The sequence below is a fragment of the Neophocaena asiaeorientalis genome, unplaced genomic scaffold (genome assembly GCF_003031525.2).
Source record: "Neophocaena asiaeorientalis asiaeorientalis breed wild unplaced genomic scaffold, Neophocaena_asiaeorientalis_V1.1 scaffold606, whole genome shotgun sequence".
In the NCBI taxonomy this organism is placed as follows: domain Eukaryota; kingdom Metazoa; phylum Chordata; class Mammalia; order Artiodactyla; family Phocoenidae; genus Neophocaena; species Neophocaena asiaeorientalis.
In genome coordinates, this window is record NW_020173687.1 from 3,430,918 (window position 1) to 3,450,130 (window position 19,213).

Consider the following 19,213-nt stretch of genomic DNA (forward strand, 5'->3'; position numbering starts at 1 on the left):
CCACCATTTCCTTAGCCGTGAAAGACAGCTAATGATAGCATTTACTTCTCAGGCTTCGGTGAATGCAGGCAAGGCCCAGTCCCTGGCAAGTGACACACATTTAAGAAATGTTAGCAAGCTACCATTGCACTATTATTCCTATGACTACAGCTCACGCAGGATAAGCCCTGACTCTGGGTAAAGCAGGCAGGTGTCACACGCCCATTTCACAGGCTCGGACAGGTGGAGAGTGAGTAGCCGGGGCCCCCTCGGCCCACGCCTCCCAGCCAGTGAGCTCTAAACCGCCAGTCCACCTGCCCCCCTGGGTATGGGAGTCGTGTTACTGATCCTGAAGGGGGGCTGAGGTGGTTCTGCATTTTCTTATAAAACATGCTGTACTTTCCTCAACAGACCCCCAAGCAACCAAGGAAAACAAGAGCAGCTGACCCCACAGAAGGACTCAGGGGCCATGAGCTGATAGGACCAAGGGGGGCTGCGCCCCACCTGCAAGGGCCACCCAGCCCCAGATGCTGGCTCTTCTTCCTTGAACGTCACGCGTTCCAACAAAGACCGAGATTCATATGTGTGTCCTCCGAGGTGTAGGTTTTGTCAAACAAACGTTTCCTGACTTGGGAGTGTCATTTTTCTATTGTTTAGCTACTCCCATCTAAAAGCAGAACACGCGCGACCTTACGGCCACCGCTTGGCCTGGACGGTGCCGGCCTTGGCCTCCCAGGACCATCGCACCCCTCCCTCCAGGGCAGGGGTCTCGTCTTGCCCTCCCCACAACATCCCACAGGGCCTGCTCCCAGGCCTGCCCCGAGACTTCCTTTTGTACTTTGCAACAAATCCTTGAAAGTGCCTCGTTAATCACAGGCTTCCTCTTCACCTTGGAGGCTAGGTACTAGTCACGGCAGGCCCCTCCCACGGCAGCAGAGCAGGGAGACGGTACCAGGCTAAGGGCCTGGGAGGGTTTATCTGGATAGAACAGACCTGACCTCCGTGTCCCCCGAGGTTTCTAAACAGAGGAAGACTGAAAGCCCCAGGAACATGCCCGAGATTCCCTGGAGGGCTGGGGAAGTGAGTCAAGAAAATCTGCTTCACCAAAACAGGAAGAAAAGCAGGGAAATTGCTAAACACAAAGAGTCTTTGCTCCTGGGATCTCAAAATCCTCTTCAGAGGGTTGTAGAGACCCGGGCCCTGCACATCCCAGCCGAGGGGTGGCTGCTACCTCGAGATCAGCATCCCAACCAGCCACCGCACTCGGTCGGTCCTGAGCTGGACCTGCAGGAACTGAGAGGTCCTGGCCCCGCCCACCCTTGCCCCTCCACCACTTTCAAGGCTCCCTTTCTCTCCAGGCAGCAGTCAGCCTGAAACTCCCGACCCGGCTTCAGACGTGGGCTTCATTCTCCTGGAAGTGGGGTCCCTGGACCTCAAGGAGGTCGAGAGCCACTGTTTCCTAAGTGCTTCCTACGTAACAAAGACAGACAGTGAACATGTTGAGGCTGACGATAAAGGTGTGGATGAAGATGTTGCTGAGATGATGGTAAAGAAGATGAAGAAGATAAAGACGAAAAAGAAGATGATACCTGATGTAGATGCAGAAGAAAAAGATGGATAAGACATCGATGGAAACGACGGTGATGACGAAGATGAACAAGGTGAGGAAGGTGGTGATGGGGATAAAGACAGCAACAGTGATGAAGATCCTGAGGGAGAGGATAAAGCTGGTAAAGACACAGATGACGAACAGGATGTGACACTAATTGTGGTAACGGGTCTTCATACATACCTCCCTCAACCCTTGCGACAATAACTGAAAAAGTATTAAGTGCCCACATGGCCCAGGTACTGTTCTAGGGATTGGCGGTATGGCTAAGGGGTGAGGGCTCCTTTGGTGGGTGATGAAAATGTCCTAAAGTTGACTGTGGTGATGGACACGCAACTCCACGGATATACCAGAAGCCCTAGACTGTGCACTTTGAAAGGGTGCATTGTATGGTATGGAAATTGTCTCACACTATTAAAATTCCCTATCCCCATATTTCTTTGTTTTATTCCCTGGTGCTTCCTCCCCGCCACACAGAAGTCTAGGCTTTTTATGTGTCCTGTCTCTTTGCATCCTTTCCGCAGCCCTAGGAGGTGGGCTCTGTTTTAATTATCCCCATTTTACACAAGAGGACAGCGAGGCAGGTGCCAGGGAGGCCTCCTGCCTGTAGTCACACAGCTGGAAGACAGCAGAGCGGGGACAGGAACCAAGACGTCCTGCCCGGAGTCCAGGCTTTCACCACCACACAGAGATGCTTCCTCCCATCACGATTAGAGCCATGGGGGCGATGTGTACACAAGCTCTCCCAGAGCAGCCCCCTCCCCTGCCAGTTGGAAAGAAAAGATCTGCCGGAGCTGCACAGGACGTGGGTGGTCACAGTCTCTGGTCTTAATGTTTCTCCTGCTGACCTTCAATTCAGATTCTGACCCACTGTTTTCCCTACATGAATTCAATAGTCAAAATCCCCCATTCTCAGTGCAAACAAGAACGAGCTTCTCATAAAACAAGTGACATCACATCACGGCTGGCAAACGGGTGACCCCCTCAGGCCAAATACAGCCTACAAATGTATTTTATGGTGTCTATACTTTCTTTTTTAAAAAAAGTGAGTCGGCCCCCAACATTTAAATAAAGGAAATTTTACATCGGAATAAATATTTCCAGTTTCTCTTGGAAAATTCTGCCCACACTGATCTGGCATTCCCAGGCTGACGCCCACAGTTGCTGAGGGGCAGGTGCCCCCTGCAGCAAGGACACACATTTCCCAACCTGCCACAGCACCGCCCCTGGCCCGTCACTCACAGAGGGCGCCTTTGGGCTTATGACTCCCGTTCTGTGAAATGAGCTAGGAGGACAGTCTGACCTCCCCACTCCAGAGTCACCCCCATCCCAGGACAGTGTCTCTTCTCTCCCCCTGAAAGTGCTCAGGAAGCTTTGGGATCAACTTTGTTGTCCACCAACCTTCCAGGGATGGTGAAGGGGGGGTGTGGGGGCATCCCTCCCCAGGGGCCTGAGGACCTGCAGCCTTATCACCTGCTTTGCAGATTCGGAGTTCACTGTACAGTGGGGGGCACGTCAGGCCTAAACCTCATCCTTCCCACCACAGTTGTACTTCCTCCTGCTGGAGAGGCGCAGCTATTAATTTTCTGCTCAAGAATTCTCTTACTAGTCTCCTCATTACGCATCTGCCTTCTTTCCTCTATTGCCTGCAAATCCCTTTGGAAGTTGTCCCACCAGCCGTTTCAGAGACCGAGCTGACGAACGGCCTTTCGTGTACCAGGACGCCAAGTTCAACCCTCTGAGGTTTCCCGCCGTGCAGTCGAGCTGGGAGAACATCTTGTGCTCTCCTCGTGGACGGCGGCTCATTAATGAGCAGCCGCCTTCACCCGGAGGCCTCTCCTGAGTCCATCCTGCTGGGCCCCCAGGCTGCAGCCCCAGGTCGGCTGTGAGATTCCCCCTCCCAGAGTTGGGAGCCCTGGCCCGGCCCCTCCCCAGCAATGTGAGGAAGGACTCAGTCGCCCCTTGTCCTGTTTCATCCAAACAGAAGCACCTTGCCCCTGACGTGCCAACCGAAATCCCCAAATTCCTCAGCAACGTCCCATGGCTCAAGTCCTGCAGGCTTCCAGAATGAAGAAAAGTGGGTGTCAAGTCCCCCCATCGCCCTTGGACTGCATTTAATGCCACTCTGTTTCCACAGATGGACGGGGCTTATTCAACCCGACACACAGAAAGCCCTTCTGTGCCCAGGGGCCCCAGGGGAAAACGGCCGGCCACCTGCTCTCCCTGTCACCCTGATGTGAGGTCGGAGGGAACACACGGTGGTAGGAAACGCACCCATGATCAAAGGAACCACACAACCCCGGAAAACTCCTTACTGGTCCTTCAGTGACTTTGACCTTCAGCTCGTGCTGCTCGTAACCTGCAACCTGGTTAGTTCAAAACCGCCAGGGGAGGCTCCCCGAGGCAGTCTGCGCCCCTGCTCGTGGATCGAACCCCTGCTAACAGCGCCAGAGACACGGCCAGCTCTGTGCCCAAACGTGGGCACGAGCCTTCCTGGAGCACCTCCCTTCCTTCTTCCTGTATCCCCCGCCCCGGCGCAGAGCATCAGCCCCTCCCCGTCCCGGCACCTCCTCAAGCCCTTACCGGGGTCCCGCCCCTCGTCCGCCTCCGCCCACCCACGCCCCGAGGCCCCACCGTCACGTGATGACGTCCAGCTTGGCTCTTGCAAGACCAGCCCCCGTCAGGCCCCCCGGCCTGACACCCCCGACACGTGTAGGCAGAGGGGACCTCAGACGTGCCGTCGCGCTGCCATGCCCCTGCTCATGAGCCCTCAGGGGACCCTCACTGCTTCTCAGGAAAGGCCAGATGTCCCTGTTCACCGTTTACACCAACTTATGGAGTGGCTGCTCAGTGTGACAGGGGGCCCCCCAGGCGAACAGCAGAGGCAGGATCCCACTGTTCTAGCGGGGAGACAGACCCCAAAGAGGCAAAGAAAGGAATAAAGGGGAATTTCAGACAGCAGTTAAGTGCGGTGAAGAAAACGGGATGATGGGATGGAGAATGGGGGACATCAAGGGAGGTCCCTCCGGGAGGGACCAGAGGCAGCCGCGTGCGGACCAGGAGCTAGGAGGGTGCCCACCACCTGGCCCTGTAGCCCTGCAGCCTCCCCGCTGCCCCCGCTCGCCCCAGCCCTTCACAGCCACACCACGTTCTCCAGAGGGCGATGCGGGTTCAGGCCGCGGACTTCCTTGCGGCTGCTCTCTGCCCGGGACATCCTTGCGCTCCGGCTGCCACGTGGGCTGACACGTATCGAGCCATCAAGACCGCGCGCCACGTCACCCCCTCTCTGATGCCTGCACCCCAACTCTTCCTCCCTCCTGCCAGATTCATCGCTCCCTCCTAGACCCTCCACTTCCATGGCTGATTCACACGTCTATTTTGCACATATTTTATTAGACATGACGCACCTCTGAGCCTGTCTTTCCACCTCTGCTCCCCAGCACCCGGCCCCTGCGCTCTGCAGGGACCCGAGATTTGTGACGAGGCTTTTGCGTCCCACGAGACATGCAAGGGTGTGAGATGAGATGCTGCAAGAGAAAGCAGGCCTGCTCTTCCGCGGTCTTGACCTCCCCCGTAAGTCACTTACAACACACTCTTACGTCACGGCAACCATGCATAAACCGAGGGGTAGGAGGCAAAATCTGCGAGGAACTTCAGGTTCGGCAGTAACAGCTGTTATTATACAAGTCGGGGGTGGCCGCACCAGGCCCTGACCCAGGAGTGTCACGTCCTGCATCCGAGGTGAGGCTGCAAGCGTGGGCATCAGAGGGTCTACTAGGGACCGAAGCCGAGGCCCGTGTACAGGAACCCACACCGCACGGAACACAGAGGGAAGGTTCTAGGGCTGCCGATGCTGAAGCAGGCGAAGGACCAGCGGAGGATGCGGCTGTATACTGACGCGTTAGTTCCGATGAACCAGGAAGTGGATTGAGCCGTAGTGTGTCACGTGCTCTCTGTGCTTTTGTGGAAGATGAGATGCTCCCGGGGCGGGGCGTGGGAAGAGCGAGGGCTCTGGAACCCACAGTCTGGCTGCGCCACCACAGACACTGGGACCCAGCAGGGAGGACCGCTCCTGCCCAGCACTGCGGTCCGGCTAGAGACACAAGCAGCTCGGTGCCCAGCCTGCGGTCAGGGCCAATCTGTCCCATTCGCTGCTGTTCATGTTGTCATGAAACCTGGGTCAGAAGCTGGCTCTCCCCCCTCCACTTGCCTGAAATTTACCAAAGGACACTTCAGTGGAAGTGAGCGCTATCATCTGCACAGATTTCGGTACAAGTTCACAGCAGAACGAAGGCCCCCTGAGACCAAGCCCACCCCCAGCTGGCCCCTTCGAAGCCTGAACGACAGTTTCTGCAGGAACACTGTCCCCACGTCGCAGCGTGTAACGTCCTCAGGACCTGAAACAGACCTGCCCCACCTGCAGCACACCTGGAGGATGGAGATTCTCGGCTGTCACACTGTGTCCTGACCCTCTGTCCCCAGAGACACTAAGGGGGGGGCCCCCGCAGACACAAAGTCCTCTGGGACTAAAACTAACCATCACAGCGTGCTTCTTCTCCTTCTAAATCCCTGAATATAAACTCCCAGAAGCAGAGTGTTCGGTTAAAATGTGCAAATTGTCATCCTGGCTCTTCACCTGCCCGGTTATTTTCAAGTCACATGGCTGCCAGCAGTGGGATGGCAATGGAAACCACCAACTCACTAGGGTGGGATATTCTTATATCATGCTCAGTATTTACATTAGTAAAATATAACTTAAAATATTTAAAAATAATATTTTAAGTTTTATTGTCAATTGGGGATGAAAGGTTCTTTGTTACTATGAAATTTTTAATGTCGGTAGTTACTAGTGAAACTGAATTATTTTCATGTATTTGTTAAGAAATTTTGCTCCCTCCCTCCTGAACCACAAATTCCAGGCTGTTACCCACTGATCTGCTGGGTTCTGCTGACAACTGGTTTTCATTCTTGAATGATGACATCATCTAATTCAATGCATTTTCCTCCTCTTTTATCATTTCTGGAAACGTTGCTCATGTAAATAATCCATAAAAAGAAAAAAAAAACACTGATGTGTGAAAATAAGCATTACATGTAGTTTTATTTTAAAAGTAAAGATTTTGAGGCAAACTAAAAGTCTTGATTGTGGGAGGGAAAAGCAAAGCTGGTAGGTCTGTCCCCTCCTTAACACACTAGACCACTATTAAAAATGAACATTTGAATCCTATGAAAAAGAATGGAAAACCCTTCTGACACGATGTTAGATGGCAAAATCTTATGCATGCTAACAGGGCCTCCATAAAAAAATATGTATTTTTTACTTACATTTTTATAGTTAAAATTGAGAAATGGGTTTGAAATCATGTAATGAAAACTATACCCCCTAGAGATAAAATTAAGAGTTGAGCAAATTAAAGCAATCCTGAGGAAAAAAGGACAAAGCAGGAGGCACAACCCTCCCAGACTGCAGACTATACTACAAAGCTACGGTAATCAGAGTGCTACTGGCACGAAAAACAGACATATGGATGAATGGAAAAGAATAGAGAGCCCAGAAATAAACCCACACGCCTACGGTCAATTAATCTATAACAAAGGAGGCAAGGATATACAATGGAGAAAAGACAGTCTTTTCAGTAAGTGGTGCTGGAAAACTGGGCAGCCACATGTAAATCAATGAGATTAGAACATTCCCTCATACCACGTACAAAAATAAACTCAAAATGGTTTAAAGACCTAAATGTAAGACCTGAAACCATAAAACTCCTAGGAGAGAACATAGGCAGAACACTCTTTGACATAAATTGTAGCATTATTTTCTTGGATCAATCTCCTAAGGCAAAAGAAATAAATGCAAAAATAAACAGATGGGACCTAATTAAACTTAAAAGCATTTGCACAGCAAAGGAAACCATCAATAAAACAAAAAGACAACCTACCGAATGGGAGAAAATATTTGCAAATGATGTGACTGACGAGAGGTTAATACCCAAAATCTACAACAAAAAACCAAACAATCCAATCGAAAAAATGGGCAGAAGACCTAACTAGACATTTCTCCAAAGAAGACATACAGATGGCCAACAGGCACGTGAAAAGATGCTCAACATCACTAATAATTAGAGAAATGAAAATCAAAACTACAGTGAGATATTACCTCACACCAGTCAGAATGGCCATCATCAAAAAGTCTACACATAACAAATGCTGGAGAGGGTGTGGAGAAAAGGGAACCCTCCTACACTGTTGGTGGGAATGTAAATTGGTACAGCCACTATGGAGAACAGTGTGGAGGTTCCTTAAAAAATTAAAAATAGAACTATCACATGACCAGCAATTCCACTCCTGGGTATAAATCCAAAAGAAATGAAAACACTACTTTGAAAAGAAACATGCACCCCAGTGTTCATAGCAGCACTATTTACAACAGCCAAGACATGGAAACAACCTGAGTGTCCATCAACAGACAACTGGCTTAAGGTATATGTACATACACACAGAATATTAAGCAGCCATAAAAAAGAATGAAAAACTGCCATTTGCAGCAACACGGACGGACCTAGAGAATATTATCCTTAGTGAAATAAGTCAGAGAAAGACAAGTACTATATGATGTCATGTATATATGAATCTAAAAAATAATGCAAATGAATATGTATACAAAACAGAAACAGACTCACAGACATAGAAAACAAACTTGTGGCTACCAAAGGGGAGAGGAAAAGGGGGAGGGACAAATTCAGGGTATGAGATTAACAGATACAAATTACTATACATAAAACAGATAAGCAGCGAAGATATACTGTATAGTACAGGGAATTATACCCATTATCTTGTAATAACCTATAATGGAGTATAGTCTCAAAAACGCACAATCACTAAGTTGTACACCTGAAACTAATGCAATATTGTAAATCATCTATACTTCAATTTTAAAAAAAGGAAACTACTGAAGCACTTTGGAGAACTACAGCAGACAGGAAGAGAGGTGACAAAAGCAAACTCAAACTGAAATAGAGATGCTCACCAATAATCGTGTCTCGCTCACAATCACTCCCTCCACGACCTCAGCCTCCAGGTGGGCATCAGTTTCACGTGAATGCTTTAGAAAAATTTCAAGTCCTACATGTTTGGAGTTACTGGCAAATAGGCAAAACCTCCAAATGTTGAATCATCAAATGGCAAGAGTCTGTGGTAATGCCTATATCTTAGTTTTCTTGTAACCATGAAAAAATGTAACATAGGTGAAAGAGTTAGAACACAGTATGATCAATAAATGTGAGACTCCTTCCTTCCAAAAAAAAAAAAAGTTGAGGGAATTAAGACAAAGGCCATATAACAGAAGATCAAACACAGACACACAACCCAAACGATACAACACACTTGTGACAGGTATCTGCATACTTGGCTCTGAGCTTCCTGGTGGCCAAGGCAAAAAGGGAAACACAATCAACTATAAAATGTGCATTCTCCTTAAGATACTAACAGACAGCTGTTACACAGAAGTACAGCTTATTTTGATCCTGAGGCCTCCAAGAACGGTCTTCCAAGGGTGGCAAGGAAGTGGACACAGTGCAGCCTAAGGCAACAGTGACACTTAGGAGAAGGGCTCTGTTAAAATACAGATTCCTGTTCAAGAGACTTGGGGTGGGGCCTGGGAATCTGTGCTTTCACAAAGCTCCCTGGTGATTTGGATGGACGCTCTGATGTTGGAACTGGCGTGGATCGGGTGACCAATTACCCCCGCACCCCATATTTCCCGCTGTGTGAGCACAGGCAAGTGACTGCACTGTTCTGAGCCAGTTATCCTCATCTGAAAAACAGGACCATGAATAGCACCTACCCCAGAGAGCTCTCACAAGGCTCCAAGGCGGAAATACGCATGAAACGCTTAGCAGGAAGCTGGTACACAGAAGACACTGAATACATGTTAGCAACGACCATCATTAATAACCACACTTTTCTGTCCCTCCTTAGATGGTGCTTATGGGGCAGGATTCAAGTCACCCAGGAGGAGCTGGGCTCCCACCCGGCACTGCAGGTCGGGAGGAGGAAAAGCAGCAAATATTTATCAACATCTGTTATTACGCAATCCCCCACCCGCTGCAATGACGCCTCAACACTTCCCAAAGGAGCAGCTTCCTTTGCAGCAATTAAAATTAAGCCATTTTTCTTCCTGCTAAGGCCAGAAAAAGTAAGGTTTCTGTATTTTCTAAACCCTGTGTCCACAGAACTGAGACCCTGCACTGCGCCCCAGCATTCCTGACACCTTCAGCGGAAAGAAAGTCCCACTGTTAATGCTAGGTTCATGGTGCTGATTATAAGAGTGCCAATCTCCACCTCCATCCTTAAAAGCATCAACCCTCCTCCTTAAAATTCCACAGATTTCAAGGCAAGCACGGGGCAAGGGAGCAGGAGCACAGAACACTTCTTCCTGGGAATCTGTTTCCCGGAGGCCTGAGTGGCGGCAGCCTGTTCTGGATGTGGGAGAACAAAACGTACAAAGGGACCGGCTGGAGGGTCATTTAATGCACGAGCGGCTGGGCCCGTGAGCCATGGCCGCTGAGCCTGTGTTAACGTGCCACTGGAGGGCGCTACTGAGCATTAATCAGCTTCTCACATGCGGTCCCACAGCAGAGGACGCCCCAAGGGAGACTTAACAGAAGGTTTGTGCATCACTCCGGAGGTGCCGGCCGGGCAAAAAAACACCACAGTCACGGACAAGAACAACAATGTACTGACATTAACAACTACTCTAACACGACCTTGGCCCTCCAGGCGCTGCTTCTACAGCAGCTCGCTACCCTGGCCTGGCCTGCTAGGTTGCCTCTGCCCCTGCCCTGGTGACAACTAGCCCGAGTGCGTCCAGCCAGGACCAAACAGCAGCAGCTCCACCCCCCAGAGTGCCTCCTGCAGGGATGCACTTTCACACCTGTCTGTCCAGGGACTAACCTGGAACCTTCTAAAGGGGCCCCAGGAGGAAGGTACTGCCACAGTGTTGAATTTACAAACCAGGGAGAGATTCAGAGAAGGCCGCGCTGGCCCAAACCCACACCGCTGTGACGGAAAGCCTGGGATTTGAACCTACTTGTCTACGTTTCCCCAGAGCCCGTGGTCGGCCGAGAGTCTCTGTTCGCTAACTGCACTGTTCCGGGGGTGGGAGAATGTTTGCATCCCCTCCGGTTCCCGCCAACACAGGCACGGAGTGTTTTGCACAGAAGCCCAGGGCGCTGGCTGGAGGCCTGAATGTCCCCTGATGGAAGCCACACCAGTATGAGAAAACGCAAAGCAGAGACTTAGATAAGCCAGGCCCCGCCAGAGCTCTGCTTCCCCCGCCACACAGGCCTGGGGGTTCTGAGGGACCACCCATCGTCTGACTCCTAGCCCACCTCCTCTGAGCTGTGTGACCCTGGGCAAGTTCCTTAACCTCTCTCATCAAGCCTTAGTTTTCTCATTTGTAAAACGGAGATGATGATAACACCTCCTCTATCGGTTCCTGTAAAGATTAAATGAAATGAGGGAAAGGAAGCAAAACATATTGTACGGGGTCTGCACTTAAAAGGGAAAGTTGTCACTTGATCACTCTGTAGTATATACAGATGTCGAATTACAATGCTGGACACCTGAAGCTTATATAATAATAACAAAAGAGAAAGCTGTCGGGCATCCTTAAATAGCGTGCGCACAACCCAACTGAAGCAAGACAGTAACTTCTAGAACTTGCCCACTGTGTGAGGCACGGGAGCTAAGGGTCTGTAATACCCTGCGGATTCACTTACACACACCATAAAGGTGAGCTGGGCTCCCATATAGAAAGGGGGTGACCATGATCACAGGGTTTTACTCCTCCTTTACTCCCAAGCTGACTCTGACTTCATGCAAATCCCCAGAGCCAGCACAAAGAGTCAGGGGAGACCGTGACCACTTCACCCAGAAAAGTCCTAGGAGCGCCCAAAAGATAAAAGAGTAAAGGGTCCGGGGCTTCCCTGGTGGCGCAATGGTTGAGAGTCTGCCTGCCGATGCAGGGGACGCAGGTTCGTGCCCCGGTCCGGGAAGATCCCACATGCCGCATTAAAAATACACAGTACGAAAACACCGACTGCACTTCAGGATACAGTGAATGGCACGTTGCCACAGCAACCAGAGGCTGAATTATTCAGCAAGCGATGGCGGAAGAATCTCTGAAAGGCGGCAAAACAAAGACAAAGGATCCAATTAAACCATTTCTGCAGGGGAAACAAACCTGGCCTGCCAGGAAGGCTACGTCTGCCCGCCTGGGCTGTGACTTCTCAACCACGCTCTCTTCGTGTCTAATTCTGGGGTCGCTTTTCCATTTTTAAACATGGTGACAAACATCCAAGGAGCTACTATGTTCTAGTCCAAGCTTTAAAATGAGTTACAGATTCCGTCCAGGGCCTGTGTCTGGGGTATCACTTAATCAGGAGTCCTTCGAGGTTTCCCAGCGCCCCGCCTTTTCCCACCTCCCATCCGCACTGGGAAACAGGAGTGGGGTCCCCAGAGTTCTCTTAAGCCAAGCACCATCATGACCATTTTGTTATCCGTGAATCACATATGCGACAATGTTTACTATTTTTTTTAATTCACTTAATATTCTATCTTGAAAGAGAAGTTGGTTTGTTTAGCAAATAGAAAACCATTATCGCTTGGCATAATTAGATGACAACTGCAAAAATAATACGTGTAAACATCATTTTTTTTGACTTTCGGGCAGGGAAGGATGTTTTAAAACATGGCACAAATAATATGGACCATAAAGTATATCAGGGCCCAGGAAACTTTGCCCCGTGGGCTGCTGTTTATGTTTGTACATAAAGTTGCATTGGCATGCAGCCGCACTCGCTCACCACGCATTGGCCATGCGTTAGCGTGACGACAAAGTCGTGTGGTCACAGAGACACAGTAGGATCCACAGAGCCAGAAATATTCAGTATCTGACTCTTCACAGGAAAAGTCTGCTGACACCTGAAGTACATGAGCGATAATCTGACAACTTTAAAGACAAAAAACTTTCCCACATCAAAGGAAAGCATGAACAAAATGACAATACCAGTCCTGAAGAGGGAGAAGAGGTGTAGTTCACAGACCTGGAAAAGACTGGAAGCTGCAATTTCCAGGGTAAAATCCTCAAATCATTAAGATAAAGAAAACTGCAGGTGATGTACATGAAAGGAACTGAAAAAAACCAGACAGCTAATAAACACTGAAAAAAAAGTTCAATCTCATTAGAAACGAGAGGAAACCAGGCCTCGTGCGATGGTGCATCCCGTCCATGAGACAGGCAACAGGGACACCAAGCGTCATCTGCCAGCATATCCCCTTGGCCATGAGATCGATGCACCTGTGTTTCCACCCCTCCTTCCTTCCCACCCATAAGCATTTACTGAGCACCCATCTGGTCTGTACAAAGCCCCAGAGTGGGTACCAGCCACGCAGGAAGAGGTCTGAGGATGCTTCCGGGAATATGGAGCTCAGGGGAGCTCTCTCCCTCATTACCCACAACTGTATCTCTAGCAACGGCCACGGCGCCTGCCTGCCCCTCATTTGAGTAAAATAAGCCTTTGCTGAATGACCAGACACAGAGCGCTAAGTGCGTGGTGGGTTGACAATCTCACTGCAATCAGGCTAAGAACGTCCAACCTGCAGAGGCCCCCTCAACCCGTTAATATCAGGGAATTCGTTAAAATCCCCCTTTCAGCCCAGAGACTGATCAGGTCAGGGTGGGGCTCATCAATCTGTATTTTAAAAAGCTTCTCCCTGGTCTGGGTTCAGAGCCGATACAGGAGGAGGGGCCGAGGACCCGGCTCCCAGGCCCCACGAGCCATGGTGAGCACCGACTTACTGAGCACCTACTTTGTGCCAGAGCTCGGCCATACGCCTTCCTTACGGGATCTCCCCCCCAAACTCACAATGACCTAGAGATCATCAGCACCCCACTTTATAGACGAGAAAACCAAGACCTGGGGAGGTAAGGCCGCTGGTCCAAGGTCCCCCAGCATGTCAGCACAGAGCAGGGCTATGTGATTCCAAGCCCTCAGGACCCCAGCTGGGGACCCCGGCTGCCTGCAGAAACGTGCGCCACACTGAGCCCGCCCCTCCTCCACCGTGATCCCACGGCTGGTATCATCCCCATTTTACAGGTAAGAAAACTGAAGCCCACAGAATCACAGCATCTGGGCGCTGGGCTTCACCCCCTCACACTCATTGCCCTCCGCTCTGAAAAAACTCAAAGGATTTCGGAGGGTGGCAACACGGGGGCCCAAGCTCCCCGGCAGAGAGCAGAGACAAGGGCCCGTCCACCCGAAATGAGAAGACCTGAGCCTCAGGCAGAGGAAAGACCACCTGGAGAAGAAGTCCAGGGCGACCTTCAGATCAGGGGTCCTCGACTGGGGGATGGCTCCGTCCCCCAGGGGACACTTGGCAGTAACTGGAGACACTTTTGGTTGTCACCATGGGAAGCAGGGTGAGGGGCTGTGAGCATCTCCAGGGTAGAGGCCAGGGATGCTGCTAAATGTCCTACCGCGCACAGGACGGCCCCATCAGTGTCATCCGGCCCCGAACATCAGGGGCCCCGAGTTCGGGAGATCCTGCTTCCGGCCCTCGCTCCTCCAGAGGGCAGGGGGGCGCCACAGACCAGTAGCACCGGCAGCCCCCCGGAGCCTGTCCATACCATAGGCCTTGCTTGGCTTCTATAACCAGTACTTCTCCACAGGGAAGAGTGGCCCCAGGGGGGATCGGGCAATGTCTGGGGACAGTGTCTGCTGTCACAGGGGCGTGCAGCCTGCAGAGGCCAAGGAGGCTGCCAAGCATCCGACAGTGCCCCGACGGCCCCCGCGGTGAAGAGCCATCTGGCCCTGAGCACTGACAGTGGCGAGGCTGGGAAACCCGCCCCGGGCACTGCGTTTGGGGCCGGGACAGTGCAGTGTGGGGAAGGTGGGACATCCGAGGGGGCGGGCTGCAGGGCCGGGACCAGCCCCCACTGTGTCCACGCGTCACTCACTTGGAGAGCTTCATCTCAACCTGCTGCCGGATCTCCTGCCTCTCTTCGGCCGTCCTCCTGGGGAAGATATTGCGGTCCTCCAGTTCCTGCTTGCTGGGCCGGTTCCTCAGTTTCACTGCCAGGAGCTCCTTCTTGCACTTCCTCGGCAGTGTTCCTAAGAGAAGGGGCACCGAGAAAGCGGGTGTCAGGGGTTCGCTGGCCGCCAGTGCAGCCAGCACTTCCCACCCTCCTGCAGGAAAGAACCTGGACCAGAGCCACGCGGGCACGTCTGGCAGCTGTGATGCCCTCCAGCGAACGGTGGGCAACGCACCTTCCTTCACGAAGGCCCACACACAAACCACGCCTTCCACAGGTGCGGGATCGTTCATGCATCCGGGGTCTCCAGAGGCAGTCCCGATCGACACCCTTTGCCCCAGAGCGATTACTAATAGCGCCACGTTTTCTTTCAGAAGTGCCCGGGTGCAGATCATAAACTACAGTTACTTTACCCATGGTGGTCCATTCCCCCATCCCCCTGTCACCCCCCTCTCCCCTCTGCCTGTGACCCCGTGGCCACGTGGGTCCTCTTCCATTCCTGGACGATCCCAACTCAGGGTCTCTGCACCATGTCTTTCCCATGGCGACCCCCCTGCTCTGCCTGGACCATCCAGGGCCGGCCACCTCCTGAATCACGCTGCTGGCCTTGAGCCCTGCCCTCAAAGAGGCCCGACGGGTCCTCCAATCACCATCACCCACCCGATTAACTCCTCCCCTATCTGGTCTCTTTCTTGTTCACTAGCTTATCCTCCATCCCCTCCACTAGCTTTTAAGCTCGACAACAGTCTGTTCTCCTGGGTCCTGGAACAGTGTTGACGTAGCAGGTTATCAAGGAACACGGCTGAGTGAGCCTGGTTCAGGGTCTACGAGGCTGACATTGACTTTCAGTTCTACACACGTCCAAGCAGCAGAGTGACATCGGTGCGCATGTAAGGTCTTAAGGAACGACGTTTAAACGTACTGAAGAGCAGAAAAGGGGGCTGGCTGCATTCACGGGCGGAAAAGGAAACGGCGCGGAGCTGCATGAAGAGCAGGGTCCTTACCTGCCCCGCAGCGAGCGCCCGTGCTGGTAACGGGCAGGGAACTCCGGAGCACAGTATAGACTGCAGTTTTGCGGCGTGTGGTCTTGCGCTTTTACTAGGGCGTGGGTTTAAATCCCGGGGGCTCAGACCATCATCCAATGAGGTCAACCCCACAGGTGGAGGGAAACTTTATTTCTTAAGAATAACGGCTCCCCAAAGAAAGCCCATTGCTACTGTGGGGTACAGGAATACAAAGCAAGAAATGCCTACTAAGGTGATAATTTAACAGAAGTCTGGGATAAAGTAAGATATAAAAAATTGGACTTGACTGAGGCTTGAGTTTCTAATATGAACTTGTTTGCTGTGCGTTTTATTAGAGACAAAGAGAAAAAGAATGACCCCCAAAGCCATTTCAGCCAGGACTCCAGCCCAATTTTGTTTTAATAGCTTTATACATGACTAGAGTCCTGTATTTATAGAATCATGAAAGCCTAAGGCAGTCACACGCATTTTTCTGTTGATCTTTACTGCATGGTCTGGGGGAAATTGAAAGCTAAACTGGCATTTATGAACTGAGGGAGTCTCAAAGGTCTCAGGACAAATCCTTCGTGAATGTCAAAGGTCTGATAGGTGGTGAGAAGGATTGCCATTTTTAGACAACTGTAATATGCTAACCATGAAACTACACTGAACGTGGTTTCATCTTTTTAGCTTTCGATGAAGAATGTCTTTAAGCTTACTGCAAATGTCTCGGTAAACTTGTCATCACAAACTTTAAGCATATTTGTTCTTAACTGAGAGAAAGATCCTTTCATCAGAGATTTCTAGATGTAATGAGAATTCACTCCACAGGAAATCTCTGTGCTAAGAGCAATTAATTCTCCTCGGCTTATTCATCCAGGCCCTAAGAGCACAACATAGCACCCAGTAGGGCCACAATGAAAACGTCTGGGCTGACGGCCTTCCCCAAGCTATCAGGAGGTTAACAGGTTTGACTACTTAAAAGTCAAAAAGGGAAACTTCCAGACAAATAGCTTAAAGTGAGGGCTTTTCATGAAGCTGAGGAGCACTTCTACACAACTGATGGAATTAATCTAAATGAGCAGGGGATCCAGAGCAGGATGTGACACTGAGAAACAGAGGCCAGGAGACCTTCCTGTCCTGACGATGGGAACAAGCTACCCTCTCCCCCAAAGGCCCCCAAACACACTTGAGATCCTACCTTTGGGGCCAGAAATCCCACTTCCAAGAGTCTGCTCCCAAAACAAATGGGACAAGCACACAAAACACACATAAGAGGGTGTTCACGCAGCCTCATTTACGAAAGAAAGAAATTAAACACAGCCGAAATACGACAAGACAGCATGTGTTAAATTATGGCCCATCTGTAGCATGTGAATGTCGTGAACCTATCATGAACCTAAAAACAGTGGTATATGCATTACTGAGGGACAAAAAGACAGACATGATATGTTGCTAAGAAAAGCAACTTGTGGGAAAGTATGTACTTTTATATATAAATATATCTGTGTATGTGTTTGCATCTAATTTTGTAAGAATTTATAATCTTCTTATAAATCGGCATAGAGATGCCAGGAATGGATTTTACTTATTAATTTTGGTTTTCTGTATTTTATTTTTAATCATCAACATAGCTTTCTTATATCAAAATAACTATTTAAAAAGAAAGACCTTTGTGGAGTGACAGCAGTGAAGATGGTGGAAAATTCTCTCTATAAAAGCAACAAGAAAACTGCAAAATCATTAGAGTCAACTTTTCCAGAACTCTGTAAATTAACTAAAGGGTTGCAGCAACACAGGGAATCTTTATTCAAGGAAAACTGGATGAATCTCAGGAAGAATGTTTTACTCGGTCCCTTTCTCCCCTGGCCCTTTCTCCAGCTTGGCAGCAGCCTTGAAGCAGTCTGTTTTCTGCTGAAAACCAGGGACCTGGCAGCCACTGGAGGGAGGGGAACAGGCTTCATTCCCAAAGAGCTGTCATCATTTGACCTGTCGCTGGTTCCCTGAAGTCCCCACTGCAAGGCTATCCACATTGGATCTGACTCAGAGCTGGCCCGATGCAAAACTACGTTCTCCCCGGGGGTGTGCTTCTCAAAAACAATACTGTCTTTCCAAGCGCAAGGCTTTCATTTATCTTTAGACCAGTCTTCCTCAATACTCTATGGAGTTCTTGATTGGCCAAAGCCAATAAAAATCAATGCATAGGCCAAATATTGTAAGTCAATTAAAAGAAAAACCTTAGAAGAGAAAAAGGGACTGAGAAAATATTTGAAGAGATTATAGTTGAAAACTTCCCTAATATGGGAAAGGAAATAGTTAATCAAGTCCAGGAAGCACAGAGAGTCCCATACAGGATAAATCCAAGGAGAAACACGCCAAGACACATATTAATCAAACTATCAAAAATTAAATACAAAGAAAAAATATTAAAAGCTGCAAGGGAAAAACAACAGATAACACATAAGGGAATCCCCATAAGGTTAACAGACAGATTAATGGATAAATAAGATGTGGCAGCATATATACAATGGATTATTACTCAGCCATCAAAAGGAACGAAACTGAGTTATTTGTAGTGAGGTGGATGGACCTAGAGACTGTCATACAGAGTGAAGTCAGAAAGAGAAAAACAAATACCGTATGCTAACACATATATATGTAATCGAAAAAAAAAAGAAAAACAAATCGTCAGAAGAACCTAGGGGCAGGACGGGAATAAAGATGCCAACCTACTAGAGAATGGACTTGAGGATACGGGGAGGGGTAAGGGTAAGCTGGGACAAAGTGAGAGAGTGGCATGGACATATATACACTACCAAACGTAAAATAGCTAGTGGGAAGCAGCCGCATAGCACAGGGAGATCAGCTCGGTGCTTTGTGACCACCTAGAGGGGTGGGATACGGAGGGTGGGAGGGAGGGAGACGCAAGAGGGAAGGGATATGGGGACATATGTATATGTATAACTGATTCACTTTGTTATAAAGCAGAAACTAACACACCATTGTAAAGCAATTATACTCCAATAAAGATGTTAAAAAAAAAAAAAAAGTAAAACCTTGATGTTACCAGATCCAGCTCAACTCCAGCCAATGTTGGAGAGCTTTTCCCACACACAGCTGACAGACAGGGCTCAGGAAGCAGGGTGGGCAATGCTGGCTCTTCTCCCAGGACCCAGCATGGCCCAGAGAGCTGCTGACCCCAGAGCTCTGGGCTCCACCTCACCGGGTGGGGGGCAGCCTCCTGAGCTCCACGCAGGCAGACACACCAGCGTGTGTGGGACTCAGAACATACCCTCAGCCCCGTCTCATCAGCGCCCATTAGCCACCCGGTGGAGAAAGGATGCTCGTGGGGGGTCTCAGGCCTTGGACCACTCTCTCTTGTGAAGCCTCCCTTCTCTCTCCCTACTCACCACTGGCCGGCATCCTCCCACTGCCATAGCCACGCCTCTGTCTCCTTTGCTGGTTCTGTATCATCTCCCCTCTAGACGTGGGTGAGCCCAGGACTCAACCCTCAAACCCCTCCTCCAC

The 19,213-nt window shown here is 50.1% G+C and overlaps 1 protein-coding gene across 1 annotated transcript in view; it reads right to left on the reverse strand.

Annotated features, from left to right (window-relative positions):
* Window positions 1-19,213, reverse strand: part of PHACTR3 (phosphatase and actin regulator 3) — a 204,978-nt gene that overhangs the window by 20,197 nt on the left and 165,568 nt on the right. Inside the window, exon 8 of the mRNA XM_024750334.1 lies at window positions 14,607-14,760. Coding sequence (XP_024606102.1) covers window positions 14,607-14,760 — 154 coding nt within the window. The remainder of the gene's footprint in view (window positions 1-14,606; window positions 14,761-19,213) is intronic.